Consider the following 17,138-nt stretch of genomic DNA (forward strand, 5'->3'; position numbering starts at 1 on the left):
TCTTAAGTGAGATGGGCGCACAACCCCAGAGTCTGTCAAGACTGGCCCGTACGGGCAGGGGTACCTTTACCTTTACCTTTTAAGCTTCCTCTGGGATGTTTTCAGCCACAGAGAAGAATAAAATGCTGTAAATCATTAACTGAGTGTAAAAGGTCATTGTGAACATTCTTCATTTCACCTTGCCATACTGCTGGCAGAACAAGGGAAAGGAAGAGACCAGAAGCAGCCAGTGGTTGTAAGTATGGTACAGGCTGAATTCTAAGGTGGGTTGGAGGATACTTTAGGGCTATAAACACATCATAAAGCAAAAACAAACCAATACCTCCCCTGCCACAAACACATTTAAAAGGCCATATAATGTTCAATCGGCCAAAGGCCTGGGTCCCCCCCCTCCCCCATGTTTGCTTTGCTACTACGTAAGCTCATCTGGGAATGTTTCACAGAGCAGAATGAAAAGTTGTCAATCAGGAACTGAGTATCAAACAGCACCTTGAGCAGCAAGTTCATCTCGCATGACATACTGCTGGCAGAGCAAGGGAAAGGAAGAGACCAGAAGAAGGAAAGATTGGAAGCAGCCAGTGGTTGTAAGTATGGTACAGGCTGAATTCTAAGGTGGGTTGGGGGCTATAAAAGGAGGGGGGTTGTTTCAAAGGTTTATCGTTACTCAGAACCTCCAAGTCCCATAGAGCCAAATGTATACCTCTTTGGTTTATAAAAGCCCTCACTTTTTTACACTTATTCTTTGGGGGGGTCCTGATGCAAATTCTCAGGCTCTTGGAATGTAACAGGACCATACCATAGGTTAATGCATATTTTTGCTGTGTTTGTGGCTTTGGGGAAATAGCCATTTAAACTCTGATTCCATGGCCATAGTGTGAGAGTTAGTCCACAAGCAATTACATGTGTATTTACAAGCAATTACAAGTGGAAATATTCCTACCCGGTCCCAACAATAAGGCGGCTGACATTTGTCCATAGCAAGGTCATGCATACCAAAGACTGAAAAGAGGGCGGTTGGTTTGGGAGACCCGACGAGGAGGCGAGAGAAAGAAGCCCCCGGCCACGAAGCAGTTTAAAACACCTGTGGTCACGTCCCCCACCGGCATAGACTGGCTGAGCAGGTGTGATGCATCTGGGGCAGGCGCAGAAGGGGGTCTCAATCCTATGCCCACGAGCTGGGTCATTGCAAGGGCCCAGATGCCCAGCCACAACGCTGCCCAATGCGAAAGGTGAGGGGGTCCTACCTGAAGGTCCCAAAGGATGTGGCATCAAAACTCACTCTCTCATATATCTTGATAAATATGTTCTAATGAATAATAATAATGTGTTTGTGAGAGGGGGTTACTGCTTTGTTTTTGCTTTATTGTGTATTTTGTATTTTTGTGTGGCGAACCACACTGTTATCTTTGGCTGTATACAAATTTAATTAATGATGGTAATGGTGATGATAACATCTTTACAGTTTTTCAGTGTCATCAATGACTTCTTTCACATACAAGGGAATCAGTTTACCTGTAGTGGACTTCCACTCAGAGGAAACGCTCCGCTATGTTGAAAATGAATTCCAAATGTTGGATGATGATATAGTGAGTGTCACTTACCCCAAGTCAGGTTAGTGGTGCACTTAGGTAATTTTAAACTTGGAGTAAACGGTGTTTCAAAGATGATGATGTCCTATTTCAGAAACATTAAACAATAAAATAGCTAATCTCTCCCTGCATCCATTTTTGATGCTTCATATCTCCTACAGTCTTTGTATGTTTTTCTTTTTTGACAAGTCAGATCAAGAAATTAAAGTTTCATTTAAAACCAATTATTATGGTTCTGTCATGTCTAAAGGCTGTGTGTAACATTCCACTCTACCAGGAGCGCCATGCAACTGACAAATGCATCTTAAACTCGTGATTCAAAACACTGGACAGTTAAGCGGGTGGCTTTCATCATAGATTTTTGTTTTTCAAGATACACAGCCCCTGGAAATGGGGACTCTATTAACACCACCATGCTAAACCTCCTTACTCGGAGGCACCTCAACAATTAAGGTATAGCTGACCTATAAAAAGATCAGGAAGATACACTCTTGCTTAAGAGAAAGATGCTTAAGGAAAACAGGTCCAAGAATTTCAGATAGTCCATCCAAAACTTCTACAGCTAACTTTAATCAATAATTTCGTTTCCCATTTTCTCTCCCCTCATCCCTCCCCGCCCCCCTCAGTATAAAGCTGTTTTGGATTCCTGATTAAGCAGACAATGTTCTTATCACTGGATGCAGCAAAATCAGGTGGTATTCTCCTTTAAATTGAGGGCCACCTAAAGAATCTGAGGCTTAATTATGCCCTCTTGAGGAATATCTGTTCTTCAATACTGGAATAGCTGGATCACATGTTTGGCCAAGTATAAAGCTGTTCTGCTATATTTTAACAGGAAGATTCTAGAGATGTGCCTCCTGCAGGTGTGAGCAACAAGTCATCCATGAATGCTGACTGTATATAGAAAGCTAAGTAATATGTCTGCTATAGATTAGTCACACTGCTAATATCCTCACTGGCTACACCCTCATCAAAATAGTTCATTCAGTTTGGTTCACCATGTTAAACTAGACATGAATTTTTTAAACTAGACAGGAATCTTTCCTGCTTAGGAGGGTGCTGAGTAACTTGCTGTTCACAAAAAAAAATCATTCCAATTTTTTCTGATCCTTTCAATTGATTTTGCATGGGGCATACTGGTTCTATTGAGCCATGGAAGATGAGAGGGAACAAGATAAAGGAAATGTGTTTATTGCAGAATCAAGAGGGGTTGAGAAGACTACCTAATATTCCTCTAGGTACCCATTGGATGCAGGAGATCCTGTGCTTAATCTGGCGTAATGGGGACCCCTCCTGGGTTCAGAGTTTACCAGTGTGGGAACGGATATCTTGGATTGACAGTATTCCGGGCCTACAGCTTGCCTTGAAATATCCTGCAGCCAGGCTCCTGGCATCTCACCTGCCATTCCACATTTTCCCCAAGTCCTTCCTGCACTCCAAGGCCAAGGTAAGAGAGGAACAATTGACACATCAAATCTTCTTTTGGCTCTGTAAGGCAGTGTTTCAAACACTCCACCTATGGCCCTAGTCAAGACAAGTATCTGACCCCAAAAGGGTGGGGAGATAACCCCTGCCCAAATCAAGGATGTAGGAAGACAATTTGCTGCCTGAGGTGTGGCAGAAAACACACATCACCAAACACTAATTCCTACTAGCTTCTGGGGGTATAAGGATGGTATACAAATTTAATAAACAAATAAAGAAACAAATAAAACAACAGTAAATTAAACAACAAAGACTTTGCTTCCTTTTCATGAGACCCACCTAAGGTGCCTCGGTCTGTCTCTAGTTAGGGCTGCTTCTCTTGCCTTCCCTAAATATGTCCCCTCCCTCTCTTCCAGGTTATCTATACCGTGCGTAATCCCAAAGATGTGATGATCTCATACTATCATTTCAGCAAGGGCTTAAAAATAGTGGAGGACCCTGGAACTTTGGAAGAGTACATGGAGGAGTTCCTGAGTGGGAGTGGTAGGGAAAGAGGGAAATCAGCCTGTCTCATTTGTTCTACCTCACTGTTCACTATGTTATCAAGGCTCTTTCCTGCCCTTTCCTCTCATTTCCTTTCATTGTATCAGAGAAGTACAATTCCCAGTGAGATAGGTGGGGAGGGGGTAGGATGGGAAAAGGTCTTGCAGTACTCACCTCATTTTCTTTTAAAAAGTAATGAATGTCATTAAAAGGGGAATTGGAATGGCTGCAAAATGTAGGGAGAGGATATTATGAATCTCTGGCTCTAGTGTCGTATACAATATTAGATCTCTTGTCTATGTAAATAGAATCATTAGACAACCCAGTCACTAGGTGGTACTAGGCTTAGTTGTATCTGGGTGTTATTGAAAGTTCCCTGCTTCTATAAATAGGTGCCACTGTGGTGGGAAGGTAAACAGTGTTTCCGGGTACTCTGGCTTCCGTTATGGTGTCCTGTTACACCAGAAGTGGTTTAGTCATGCTAGCTGCATGACCCAGAAAGCAGTCCATGGACAAATGCCAGCTCCCTCAGCCTGAAGCAAGATAAGTGCCACACCCCATAGTTGCCTTTAACTGGACCTACCTTTTACCTGATTGGGTGAATAAAGGCCATTTGTAGGTTCCTGACTGGTGTATCCTTTATGTCTTTCCTCTCGCCTCTGAAACTGTTTACTTTGCTCTTTACACTTTGCTCTTCAAGTGTCTTATGGTTCCTGGTTTGAGCATGTGAAAAGCTGGATGGAGATGAAGGACAGATCCAACTTCTTCATCATCACCTATGAAGAACTACAGCAGGTATTGGCCCAACCTTGACAATATTCACACTTCCAGGTTGTGTCTCCAACTTTATGTCATGTGACATATTATTTTGCCATTTTATTTTATTTTTTGTTCTGAAAAAGTCTTCTACAATTGGCAAGGTGATTCTGAGTTAGAGAGGTACAAATTCCCAAATAATTCTCACTTTTATCTGGTGCTTTCTGTCCAGTTACAGTTGATTAGTTCTGCATAAGTCTATGCTCTGTTTCATTGTTTGGTGATTCAGAAATATATGCATTTTTAATACACACTACCATCACAGCTATCTACAGATATTTGCAAATCAATTCATCTTCCCTGCATGTTCCCTTTCAAAATTAATGAAACAGGTAGCCCTCTTAGCCAAGAGCCTTGGGACCCCTTAGAGACAAAGCTCATGGTGTGACCAGTGGTCCATCACAAATCCACCTGTCACTGCAAACCTAAACATGCCCTTTCAGAAGTAAGTCCTATTGAATTCAGTGGAGCTTACCACCAGGTAAGTGGAATTAGGATTGAAGCAATTCTTGCTACCTTGATTTCACAATTCATTATAAAGTTGCTATCCTGTCTTGTTTCTCTCACGTCAGGAGGGCCAGTTTAGTTATGCTGTAAGTGCAGAAAACTTGGATGGTGGTGGAGATGTAAAGGATTTTAAAATTTAATTTCACTATTGAAAGAAACATTTAAGGTGGTAAAAATGGGCAGTCAAATCCAGATGGTTCTCCCCTCTTTAAAAAAATAATAATCTGTGGAGCAGTGATAACACTAGCGATTTTCAGAAGAGATTATTTATTTCCTTGTGAAAAGAACAATAATAATTGATGTGTTCCTTTGGTCTTTAAAATGTTATAGGGAAAAAAATCACGATAGGATTTCATCCTTAATCTGCCCCCTAAAACCATATACCTGTGGATGAGTATCTCTGAATTCTGTGGGATTTGCTTCTGAGTAGACATGGTTAGGATTGCAGCACAATCCTTTAAACACATAATAACACTTCCGATGAGGCACCTTTATGCATCAGTTAATATATTAGCAACATATTTCAAAGAAATTTATGTATCTATTTATATACAAAGTATAAACAAAATAAAAAAATTCCTTCCAGTAGCACCTTAAAGACCAACTAAGTTAGTTCTTGGTATGAGCTTTCGTGTGCATGCACACTTCTTCAGATACACACTTCTTCAGATACAGTGTGCATGCACACAAAAGCTCATACCAAGAACTAACTTAGTTGGTCTTTAAGGTGCTACTGGAAGGAATTTTTTTATTTTGTTTTGACTATGGCAGACCAACACGGCTACCTATCTGTAACTATACAAAGTATGTGTGTTAAAAAAGGAAAGTGTCCTTTGTAGACAACTAAGGTGAATAGTGCTCACAGCAAGTCTGTGCTACAGAGGGGGTTTGAATGAGCAGATGGAATGAAACAGTTTGTTAGTCCATTTTCAATTGATTTCTCCAACATTTCTATTTTGAGTTCAGAGTTCCTTTCTTCTCCTCCAATATATTTAAAATAAAATAAAAATGACTTAAGGCCAAAGAGCCTGATATTACATGTGCGGTGGCATTCCTTTGTTCTACAACAGACCAGGTGTAGCCTACAATCTGCTGTTCTGTACTTAATTCAACATCTTCAAATTCAATGCTGTCTCCAGTATTCCCTGGGTCCTGTACTAAATTTGAGGTAGCCTTGAATCATTCTTGCTAAATGCTTCCTGCAAGAATGGCCTCTGTATTCTTCCTTCTCAAAGGGCAGATCTCCCTGTGGCAGTGTAAATATGAGAAGTCAGTCATTTGCTTTTTCCTTCTGCAGGACCTACGAGGAAGTGTGAAGAGGATTTGTCATTTTATTGGTAAAGAGCTGAACAGTCAGCAAATTGACTCTGTGGTGGAAAATGCCTCCTTCCACAAGATGAAAGACAACAACATGTCCAACTTTACTCAATTTCCAGATACCTATTTTGATCACACAAAAGGAAAGCTCATGAGGAAAGGTAACAAAATACCCTGTGATAAACAAAGGCTGTGGCTTGTGCAACCTATGAAAAGTGTATGTGTGTGTCTGTGTGTAAGAGAGCGAGAGAGAGAGAGAGTAGTGGTGGGGAAGAAATTTGATTCAGTTCACATTGAGTAAGCCTACTTACCTCACACTTTCCTGTACTGAAACTCAACAGTTCTTTGAAATTCACACTTCTCTGAAATTTGTGTGCTATTTTCTGCACAACTGATCAGTGCAAAAATGAAACTGCGAACATAATGTAGGCTGGCTTCACTCTCCCCAGGCTGGATACCTGGAGGTCTCCGCCTACCTCAGCCAATCGCCCAATCCTACCTGGGGGAGCGTTGCCAGGGGATTGGCCAGGTAAGGGGAGAGACCGCCCTGCCCACACAACAGAAGGTGAATCTGACATGCGAAGCATCAGTTATTTAAGATTTGAAAAAAGAGAGAAAAGGAGAAAAACTAAAATTGACAGATTTGCCCATTCTTACTTGTGAAGCTTTTGGAAAATGCAGCTAAGTAAGTCTAGGCCATCAACATGGAAGCATGACTACTCCTTGGGTACCAGTTGAGGGAGGGCCTGGGAAGAACAGCCAGGGAGCAGGTCCTGCTACTCCTAAAAAAAGCCACCTGAGGCAGCTGCCTTGCTTCATCGAGTGGAAGGGCAAGTCCTGAGCAAGATGAAATGGGGTCCTGAGTTTAGTTGAAGTAATTTTAGTGGATCTTTTTTGTGGTTACCAAGTGGTTTCACACCCTCTTGTGTTGTTCCAGGTATCTGTGGGGACTGGAAGAACCACCTGACCGTGGCACAGAATGAACACTTTGACCGTGTTTATCGTGAGAACATGCAGGGTCTGTGCATGACATTTCCATGGGATTGAAGAATGTCAAATTATTCCTTCTGCTTTTCTTAGTCTCATGCTTTTATGTCTCTAGTGGTTCTGGTATTTTTGAACAGAAATTGAATGGTTTTATTGTGATCGTTACTTTTGTGCCTCCTTGTTATTATTATTATTAAGCTTCTGGTCTCTCAACACCTACTGGTATGCATTAAAATGTCCCTCTTGGCTCCTTGAAGTTTATCAGCTCAGCTGATACTCTGGTCATTTCCTTGGAAGGTAGGAAGTGGGTTATCAGCATACTCTTGTACGACCAGTTTCCTTGGATCTGAAGTGGTGAGGTCAATGATGGAAAATCACTCCTTCAAGTCCATCTCTTCCTATCTCGTTCTCCTCTGGAGGGTGGCAGGAATCGTTCTGTGTGCTGTATCTTTCACAGCCACTTTGGTGTGTTTTGAGGTCAGCAACTGCTGCCCTAGCTCCTCAGGCCCAGAAGTGGTGTCTGGGGTGAGAGAATGCAATCAATTTTGCAGCTACAGCGTCACATCAAGGCTCCCGACTGCCCTACTTCTCTGCATCGTATTTCTCCAGGGGCTCATCTCTTACAACGGATGATCTTCTTCCTCCCTAAGGGTACCCCACCTGTGTTGCTGTTCCAGCACATCCCACTCAGCTCTATTGAGAAACTCTTCATGTTGCCCTGTACTGTACAGGATCACCCTGCAATTTTTCCATTCACCTCTCCATCCAGGGAAGCAAGAGGCATTATCAGAGTGAAGGAGCACCTCACAGCCAGGCAGAAGCACACAGAGGAAGCTCAGTGATGGTGAAAGATGCAGCCTAGGGAAAGGGGGAATGGCCGGAGGAATCCCAAGGGCCAGATAAGAGAGGTGTGGAGGGCTGCAATCAGCCATGAAGGCCAAGGCTTTCATTCTTACCTTGTGTGTTTATTCAGAAGCAAAATCCACGGAGTTCAATAATAAATGTACATAGGTCTGTCACTTTACAATGCAGTCCTACGGATATTTACACAGCAATCTGAATCACCCTGAGTAAGGCTTGCTTCCTAGCAATCAACTACCTAATGTTTTCCTTTTGTCCAGGTGAAGGGCTTCTCACAGTATGAGAAAAATATCACTTTAGTGCAAGAATGCCAACTTGAATAAAATATGGGATTGGGGAGCAGATAAGCCTCTCCCCGCATAATCGATCACAAGATGTGGCACAAGTGCACCATTTAATTGGCAATGAACATCAACTTTGAGGGGCTTGGGCCCCCTCAAATATTATTGAGGGCCCGAAGTGATGTCGGCCCCTAGGGGTTGACTCCTATGCTACAGTGCCAAAGAAGCAGTGATGAAGTCAGGCCTTAAGCCCAACAGGAAAATAACTCCCATCTATCAAATGTGTTATCTAGGCTCCAGCCTCTTGCATAAGCACAGAACTCAGGGACTTTTGTTATCTGCTCATGTAACTTATTACAACATATCCAAACAAGCTCTGGAACATTCTTTTATCACGAGCACCAAGTGGGAACTGGCCAACCGCAAGAGAAGGCAGATCAGCCTCCAATTTAACAAGCAAGTAGGAAATTTCATGTGCAAAAGTATTCCAGACTGCTTATCAAGTGGAAGTGGAGGGGTGGTGGTTTATAGCAAAGCAAGGAGGGGTGCTGTGGAAAATTATGTGAGTCGTGTATCCTACACGTTATAAAAAGCACCCCAGTCATTGACAACAATACCACAAATTCACATGTAATCTGCCAATCTTAACACAAACCATAGCCACAGGTTTTAATGCCTTTTATTAGAATTTGCACTGTTACATAATGTCTTTTGTGGGTTTCGTGGGAGTTGCCTGCAAAATGTTGCAATGTTCACAAGATGATATTTATGTTTCCTGCACAGCTATCTAGCTTATCCTCATATTTAAGAAAATTTTGACCTTGCAATTTGTCCATGAAAAGGTCCCCAAGGCAAAACAATGAAAATAGTAGTAGTTCCAGTTATGTTCTTTTATTACCCATCACTTATCAATACATATCCTCCTTGTTCTTTTGCTACAGGGAGGAGTAGTGTTATTAATCCGGGAGGATTAATTTATTAAAAAACCAGAGGCATTTCTATTGGGCATTGTGGGAACTGATATAAAAAGAAGTGATTGTAAGTTGTTTTTGTATGCAATGACAGCTGCATGAATTTTAATGGCACAAAAATGGAAGCAAGAAGAACTACCGACGAAAGAGGAGTGGAGGATGAAAATGATGGACTATGCAGAATTGGACAAATTAACAGGAAGAATCCGAAGCCAGTGGGACCAGAGATTCACAGAAGACTGGCGTAAATTTACGGACTATATGAAAAGTAATTGTGATGATTCCATTACATTTGTAGGTTTGCAGGAAGTTTTGTAAGGAGAATAATTTGAATTATTATCTTATTGAATGAAAGCGATGATATTGGTTATGAGGTTTAAGGTAATATAAATGTAAGAAATGCAGGAGAAATCTTAAAAATGGAAGATCACCAGAGGAGCTGACGGAAGTCCAAAAGATTGTATAAGAATTTGAAATTTGTAAAATGTATGACAATATAAATGTGTTTAAAATGAATAAAAAATTATTTTAAAAAAGAAAAGAAAATAGTAGTAGTTCCAGTTATGTTCTTTTATTACCCATCACTTATCAATACATATCCTCCTTGTTCTTTTGCTACAGGGAGGAGTAGCGTTATTAATCTGGGAGGATTGCTCTTTCAGAGCGCTGCCATCACCGGCGATCTCCGGCATTGAATGTGTTGGTCTCGTGTGGGGCACCAAGGAGAGCTTGGCTGTTTGGCTGGTGTACCGACCACCCTGCACACTGGCCGCCACTCTGCCAGACCTGCTGGAGTTGGTGGCGGGCTGGGCCTTGGAGTTCCCAAGCCTACTGGTTTTGGGAGACTTCAACGTCCATGCCGATGCTGCTCCCTCCTCACTGGCTCTGGACCTAGTGACTTCCATGGCAACACTAGGGCTCTCCCAGTTTGTTTTGGGCCCCACTCATCAAGCAGGCCACACGCTGGATCTTTGGGGCTGGCATAGATATGATCATGCTCCCCCCTGTGGAAGTGCCATGGTCTGACCACTACGCTCTGAAAACCAAGATTGACTTCCCACTCCTCCCCTGCTTGGGTGGCGAGCCTATTTGGGCTCGCCTGCGAAAACTGATGGATCCTGATAGATTCCGTCAAGTCTTGCGGGACCCCGCTCCTCCTGGCGACTCATTAGATGACCTTGTTGAGGACTGGAATAACCGGCTCTTGGCAGCCATTGATGAGATCTCGCCTAAGCGCCCTCTGCAACCCCGTTGAAACCGGGCCCCTTGGTTTACTGAGGAGCTCCGGAAAATGAAGCGGGATCTCAGATGGCTAGAGCGAGCATGGCGACGGACTCGTGACGGAGCCTCAAGAACATCTTATAGGACACTTATGAAAGCATATGAGATGGCTATGAAAGCTGCTAAGAAATCTTACTTTGCAGCTTCCATTGCATCCGCTAGCTCTCGCCTGGCACAACTTTTTAGAATAATTAGGTCAATAACGTCCTTAGGAGGACAACCAAATTTAAGCACCAATTCGAACCACAGCTGTGAGGCATTCGCGAGCTTTTTTGAGGAGAAAGTCCTGTTGCTCCGCCGTGACCTCCCTGCCAGTTTAGATACAGTGACTGAACTGGAGGCCCCTCGACTGATTTCAGGTCCAGTGTTGGACAATTTCGATCAGATACTCCCTGCTGATGTGGATAGATTCCTCCAAGTTGGTAGGCCCACCACCTGCCTCCTTGATCCGTGCCCGTCTTGGCTGATTAGGGAGTGTCCAGATGTCGCGCGGACCCCCTGGTTGAAATTATCAACTTGTCCCTTGGCACAGGGACATTCCCAGGGGGAACTGAAGGAAGCAGTGGTGTGTCCACTCTTAAAGAAAACTTCACTAGATCCCTTAGACCTATCCAATTACCGCCCAGTTTCAAATCTCCCATATCTGGGTAAGGTAATTGAGAGAGCGGTTGCTGAACAGCTTGGTAGGTTTCTGGAGGAAACATCAGCTTTAGATCCATTTCAGTCCGGTTTCTGTCCTGGTTTTGGGACCAAGATGGCTCTGGTTGCCCTAACAGATGATCTCCATAGACAACTAGATTGAGGCGGGTCAGGACTGCTGATCCTTTTAGATTTGTCAGCAGCCTTTGACATGGTCGATCATGATCTTCTGGACCACCGCCTCGCAGACGTGGGGATACAGGGCATAGCCCATAACTAGCTGTGCTCTTTTATCTCTGGGTGGGGACAGAGGGTGGCACTAGGGAGGGAAATGTCGTAGTGCCACACCTTGGTGTGTGGAGTGCCGCAGGGCGCAATCCTCTCCCCGATGCTTTTTAACATCTTTATGCGCCCCCTTGCCAGATTATCCGGAGCTTTGAGCTGGGCTGTCACCAATATGCTGATGACACTCAGCACTATCTGCTGATGGATGGCCACACCGACTCAGCCCCGAACACACTGACCAGATGCTTGGAAGCTGTGGCTGGATGGTTTCGTGGGAGCCGATTGAAACTAAATTCTTCGAAGACAGAGGTCCTATGGCTGGGTTGGGATGGCATGGGGATGAGGGACCAACTCCCTTCTCTTGCGGGGGCCCAATTAGTGCCATTGCCTTCCGTTAAGAGTTTGGGTGTAATCCTTGACGCCTCCCTTTCCATGGAGGCACAGGTTACAGCAACAGTGAAGGCGACATTTTCCCACCTTCGCTGCATCAAGCAGTTGGTCCCTTACCTTTCCCGTCCTGACCTGGCCACAGTGATCCATGCGACGGTCACCTCCAGGCTTGACTACTGTAATTCGCTCTACGCAGGGCTGCCCTTGAAGCTGTCCCAGAAACTCCAGCAGGTGCAGAATGCTGCAGTGAGGCTCCTCACAGGGTCTCTGCCATGGGAGCATATTCACCCAGTGCTTTTCAAGCTGCACTGGCTCCCGGTGGAGTACAGGGTCAGATTTAAGGTGCTGCTTTTAACCTTTAAAGCCCTTCACGGCCTAGGACCCTCATACCTACTGGACCACCTCTCCCAGTATGCCCCACGGAGAGCCTCAAGGTCCATAAATAGCAACACCCTAGTGGTCCTGGACCCTAAGGAAGTTAGATTAGCTTCAACCAGAGCCAGGGCCTTTTCAACTCTGGCTCTGGCCTGGTGGAACGCTCTGCCTCATGAGACCAGGGCCCTGCAGGATCTGATTTCTTTCCGCGGGGCCTGTAAGACAGAATTGTTCTGCCTGGCCTATTTTAATGTTTCAATATTTTAATATTGTATTTTAATTTTGTTTTTAAGTTGTAATCATTCAACTTGTTTTTATTATTGCTTGTTGGCCGACCTGAGCCTGGCCTTGGCTGGGGAGGGCGGGGTATAAATAAAAATTATCTTATTATTATTATTATTATCATTATCATTATTATTATTACTACATGCAGCTAAAAATATGGGAACACATCAGGCTCACATTATTAATTTTATGCAAAATAATAGGTTTTAGTGGTTATCATTTTGAGCAGATTGAAGTTTTCTGACACACATTAAGCACCCGTCTATTGCATCTCTGAGGCTTCACCCAACACAGCCCATGGTCCACAGAACCTCCCCTCCAGTCAAATAACAGAGCACTGAAATGTGCCAAACACCACCATCAAGCCCATCCTTTACCCTGACACCTATTTCTCTTTCACATATACATTCCTTAGCCCTGCTCAGTTCCATTCACATACCCAAGAAATGGGGCAAAGGGACGTGTACACTCTTTTGCACCACTGGCAGACATAAGGGTCTCCTTCCTTGGCATTCATGGCTTTCTCACAGCGGTGGAAATCTGTGAAGAGAGAAATGTTTCAGACTTATGAAGATGACCACTGCAGCTCCTCTAGTACAGAGCCCAGGGGACAGCTTTTTAAACCCCAAACTGTTCGCAAGACTCTGTTGATGTATTCTGCACAAGGTGGCATCAGATATTAATTTTGCCTATCTCTGCTTATTTTATTGTTATTTAATCCTTCTTTCCTCCTCTACTAGAATATTATATTATGGTCTGACCTGTTGCATTTTCCTATTGTTTCCACTTACTGCCTCATTTTATGCACAGATCTAGAAGTGCTGCAGCCTGAAACTTTTAGGAAGACTTGCACAGTACACTAGTGACCTTGCCTGCAATAGTGAAAGTCAACAGTTTGAAAGTTCAGACATGGTAGAAGAGGACAACTACATTTTTTATACTTCTGTGGCAACTCAAATGTCAGATGATGAATAGTCCTAGTTTCTCATTACTCACCCAAGGATGCAAAAAAATCACATAAATAAATTATACTCACCAAGATAATTCTGCCAACAGTTCCAGCTTTGGTTTTGATTGGGGAACCGGCTGTCAAATGGACCCCTGAACAGTTAAGTCCAGTCAAAGGTGACTATGGGGTTGGGGTGCTCATCTCGCTTTCAGGCCGAGGGAGCCGGCGTTTGTCCACAGACAGCTTTCCAGGTCATGTGGCCAGCATGACTAAACCACTTCTGGTGCAACGGAACACCGTGATGGAAACCAGAGCGCACAGAAACGCCGTTTACCTTCCCGCCACAGTGGTACCTATTTATCTACTTGCACAGTTAACTTTCTAACCCCAGTCCACCAAGCACGCATACACACATGTATACCTATGTGTCAGGGGCTCAGGAGCAGAGGCACAGGGGAGAGAGGAAATGGAGAGCGAAGGGGAAGAATCGGAGGGCAGCGTAGGGGAGTATGAAAGTGGCCCGAGAGATTCCATGAGCTTCTCCAGCGATTCAGAAGATTCCCAGAGGGGGGCGTCTATGGCCAGGGCAAGGGGGGTCCCAGGGGGGACACACCAGAAGCAAGGGGCCAGCGGGGACTCCCAAAACAGTAGCGGGAGATCGGGACCAGCTCCTCCACCAGAGCGTAGCGGGGGGGAAGAGTCCCATGTATCAGGGCCAGCTTCTCCTCCAGCAGGGAGAGAAGATGAATCAGGGCTGGCCACGCCTCTATCGCAGAGTGAGGGAACGGAGGGGAAGTCAGGTCCAGCTAGCCTCTCCGAAGGGGGAAGCAGTGACAGGAGCAGTGTAACGGTCAGAAGGAAGGTTGCCGGCTGGGCGCGCGCGCCAAGTTCGAATGTACAGGCGCGCGGCACAGCAGGAAACCCGGATTGGGAACCAGGTCCTAAAGCCCGCCGGAGGGAGGGGGAAGACTCAGGGGACTCAGCGTCAGAAGAGTCTAGAAAGGGCAAGATCCCAGCGGACAGGCGGACCCAAAGGAGGAAAGAGCAAAGGAAGAGGTGGAGCAAGGCTAGAGTCTTAAACTGGTGTCTGGGGGGAGGAGATTCAGATGGAGCTTCAGCGGTCTAGAGTTTAAGACGTAGAGCTGCGCGCCGCGGCTTTGAAATCGAAACTGCACTTCAATAAAGACTTTTATATATAACAACGGACTGGCGTTGGTCCTTTGTGAGCTGGGACCTTGGGCAGCTCTGACACTATGAATCCATGCAGCAAAGAAATACATTAACACAGTATTATCTCTGTTATGTACTGAAGTTCTCACCCTGGGCCAGCAGGGGGATACTGTAGATAGTTTTCACTCAGGTCCACATATGCAAATAAGGGATTGAAAGTGACGTTCAGTAACTGGATAGTTACAGAAAGTTCTTACAGTTGCATGGTAGTGGAGCTCCATATAAGCAGGCTGCTGAACCCTTCAGTTCAGTTCTGTTCTGGCCTGTGAATAAACAAGAGCTGTTTGAAGAATCGCTGTGTCGTCTGATATGTTCACCCACAACTTAACAATCTCTGTACACCATCCCCTAACAAATCTACAACATTAAAACCCCATCACCCAATATCTGACTGATAAGAGGCCAGAAAGATATTGCTTCAAGTCCCAACATTGCTGTGGATATGCTGGAAGGAGAGAAGTAGTATGCAGAGCAGGTATAAGGGAACCTCTGGCTCTCCAGATGTTGAACCTACATCCCTGGCAAATGGTGATGCTTGCTGGGGCTGATGGGAGTTGTGGTTCAGCAACATCTGAAGGGGCAAAATTTCTTCACACCTGTACTGCTGCGAGTCCTGGAAGACCTGCTCCCTGCTCTGCTAGCCTTTTTCCACCTGGCCTGGGAGGGTGGGGTCCTGGCTGACTCCAGCTACAAAAGCTGAGGTTACTGAACAGACTCTTGGTTTGGGGTATTGTGTTGGGATACTGCCAGGGAGATAAAGGCCATCATGCCGCCACGTTGATTCCGGACGATCCATCGATCTCCTGTAGATACAGTATCAGTCAATTAGCGACACGAGGCTCAGAAATAGCTTGCCACATTCCAGAGCGAGTGCACACTCTATCAGCAGAGTTCGTACAGCAAAAAATGCACTCAGGAGAGCATATTTACAACTTTTATTCAGTGTTGATCAGAACAAAGAAAAAAACATGACTGCCTGCCTGTGTGTTCAGACACACAGAGAGAATGAAAGCAATAGACAAAATATAAACTTCCTGTGAACAGGAAATACGCAGACTCTGTGACTCACAAAGCCTGCTCCCTTTTAAGGTGGAACGGAAATATCCTAACATCCTCCCCCTTTCCATGTAACCTGTAGTACCTGTGGTTCAACCCAGTTGAAACCTCTGTACGTAAACCTTAAGTTGTTCTCTGTTAACAACCTTAGACAACAGATTAGCAGGAATTTCATTTCCTGGCATGTAGGACACCTGAATGAGTCCTTTCTGAATACACTCTCTTGCATGATGTAACTTAATCTGCAAGTACTTGGTTCTTTGCTTGCAACTCTCTGAGTTCAGCAAAGCCAAACAGGATCTATTATCTTGATACACTTGTATAGGACATTTCACAGAAACTCTGATGTCCTGAAACAGCAATAGACAAAATATAAACTTCCTGTGAACAGGAAATACGCAGACTCTGTGACTCACAAAGCCTGCTCCCTTTTAAGGTGGAATGGAAATATCCTAACATATTGTTCAGTGGGTTTTATTGCTATTGCTGATACAGTGGTACCTTGGGTTACGAACGTTTCAAGTTATCTCTTTTCGGGTTACGAACAATTGTAACCTGGAAGTAAGTTTTCTGAGCTCTCGGAGGCCTCGTTGCTGCCTGGAGCCAAGCCCTGACATCTGCGGGGCCTGCAGAGGCTCTGCGAATGCTGGGAGCCAAGCCGATTGTAATTGTGGAAGAGAACCCTGAGTCCCCATGTAAACATCAGTGCAGGTAAGAAAAAAATCACACTTTCATTTTGTACTGTTTTATTGATTTCATTTTATGGATCAATGGCCTTGTTAGATAGTAAAATTCATGTAAAATTGCTGTTTTAGGGGTCGCTTTTCACCGTCTGGTTCCTGTTTTGGTGTGTTTCATTTATTAATTGAGTCCCTGGCTGCTAATCAGAGGCTTCCTGTTGAGTCTGCCATCTGTTGAGTCCCAAGCACCCATGCAACACAGAAGTTAGATTTGGAGGTTTTGTTTTTGCTAATTTTTTTGCGTTTTGGTTTGTTTGTTTGTTTTCGGGTTTTTGACTGTGACTTGTTCTTCATTTTATGGGACTGACTTGTGACTTCGCTTTTGTGACTGTGGCTTGTGACTTCAATTTTGTGACTTGTTTTTGTGACTGTGTGGAACCCAGTTCAGGTACTGGTTGATTGTGTGACTGCAGAAATGAATAAAAGCCCCCATCCAAACTGACTATCATCAGTGCACGTAAGAAACAAAATTAATGTTAATTTTTTTCCATCTAAAATACTGTCTTATTTATTTTATAGTACAGTACATTGATTATTGCCTTCATTTTATGGATCAATGGTCTCGTTAGACAGTAAAATTCATGTTAAATTGCTGTTTTTTTGGGTATTTT

The 17,138-nt window shown here is 44.2% G+C and overlaps 1 protein-coding gene across 4 annotated transcripts; it reads left to right on the forward strand.

The window, feature by feature from the left end:
• The first annotated feature begins 219 nt into the window (after positions 1–219).
• LOC307221620 (sulfotransferase 2B1-like) lies at positions 220–7,349 on the forward strand. 4 transcript variants are annotated; one of them, XM_079986312.1, is made up of 7 exons: positions 220–235; positions 1,463–1,611; positions 2,828–3,036; positions 3,431–3,557; positions 4,258–4,352; positions 6,178–6,358; positions 7,135–7,349. In XM_079986312.1, the coding sequence occupies exons 2-7, from the start codon at positions 1,479–1,481 to the stop codon at positions 7,242–7,244; spliced, it is 855 nt and encodes a 284-aa protein (XP_079842438.1). In that variant the 5' UTR covers positions 220–235; positions 1,463–1,478; the 3' UTR covers positions 7,245–7,349. The 4 variants fall into 4 exon arrangements, with proteins under 4 accessions (XP_079842438.1, XP_079842437.1, XP_079842440.1 ...); XM_079986311.1 differs by lacking the exon at positions 220–235 and adding an exon at positions 427–584; XM_079986314.1 differs by lacking the exon at positions 220–235 and having other exon boundaries at positions 1,463–1,586.
• The last annotated feature ends 9,789 nt before the right edge of the window (positions 7,350–17,138 follow it).

Source organism: Podarcis cretensis (genome assembly GCF_951804945.1).
Source record: "Podarcis cretensis genome assembly, chromosome: 8".
Classification (NCBI taxonomy): domain Eukaryota; kingdom Metazoa; phylum Chordata; class Lepidosauria; order Squamata; family Lacertidae; genus Podarcis; species Podarcis cretensis.

What these genes read in the sequence shown, in the direction of transcription:
- LOC307221620 (XM_079986312.1), top strand. Translation starts at nt 1,479, where the DNA reads ATGACTTCTTTCACATACAAGGGAATCAGTTTACCTGTAGTGGACTTC. An exon ending in TGTCACTTACCCCAAGTCAG is followed by an intron (nt 1,612 to 2,827) that starts GTTAGTGGTGCA and finishes ATATTCCTCTAG; the next exon opens with GTACCCATTGGATGCAGGAG. An exon ending in CCTATGAAGAACTACAGCAG is followed by an intron (nt 4,353 to 6,177) that starts GTATTGGCCCAA and finishes TTCCTTCTGCAG; the next exon opens with GACCTACGAGGAAGTGTGAA.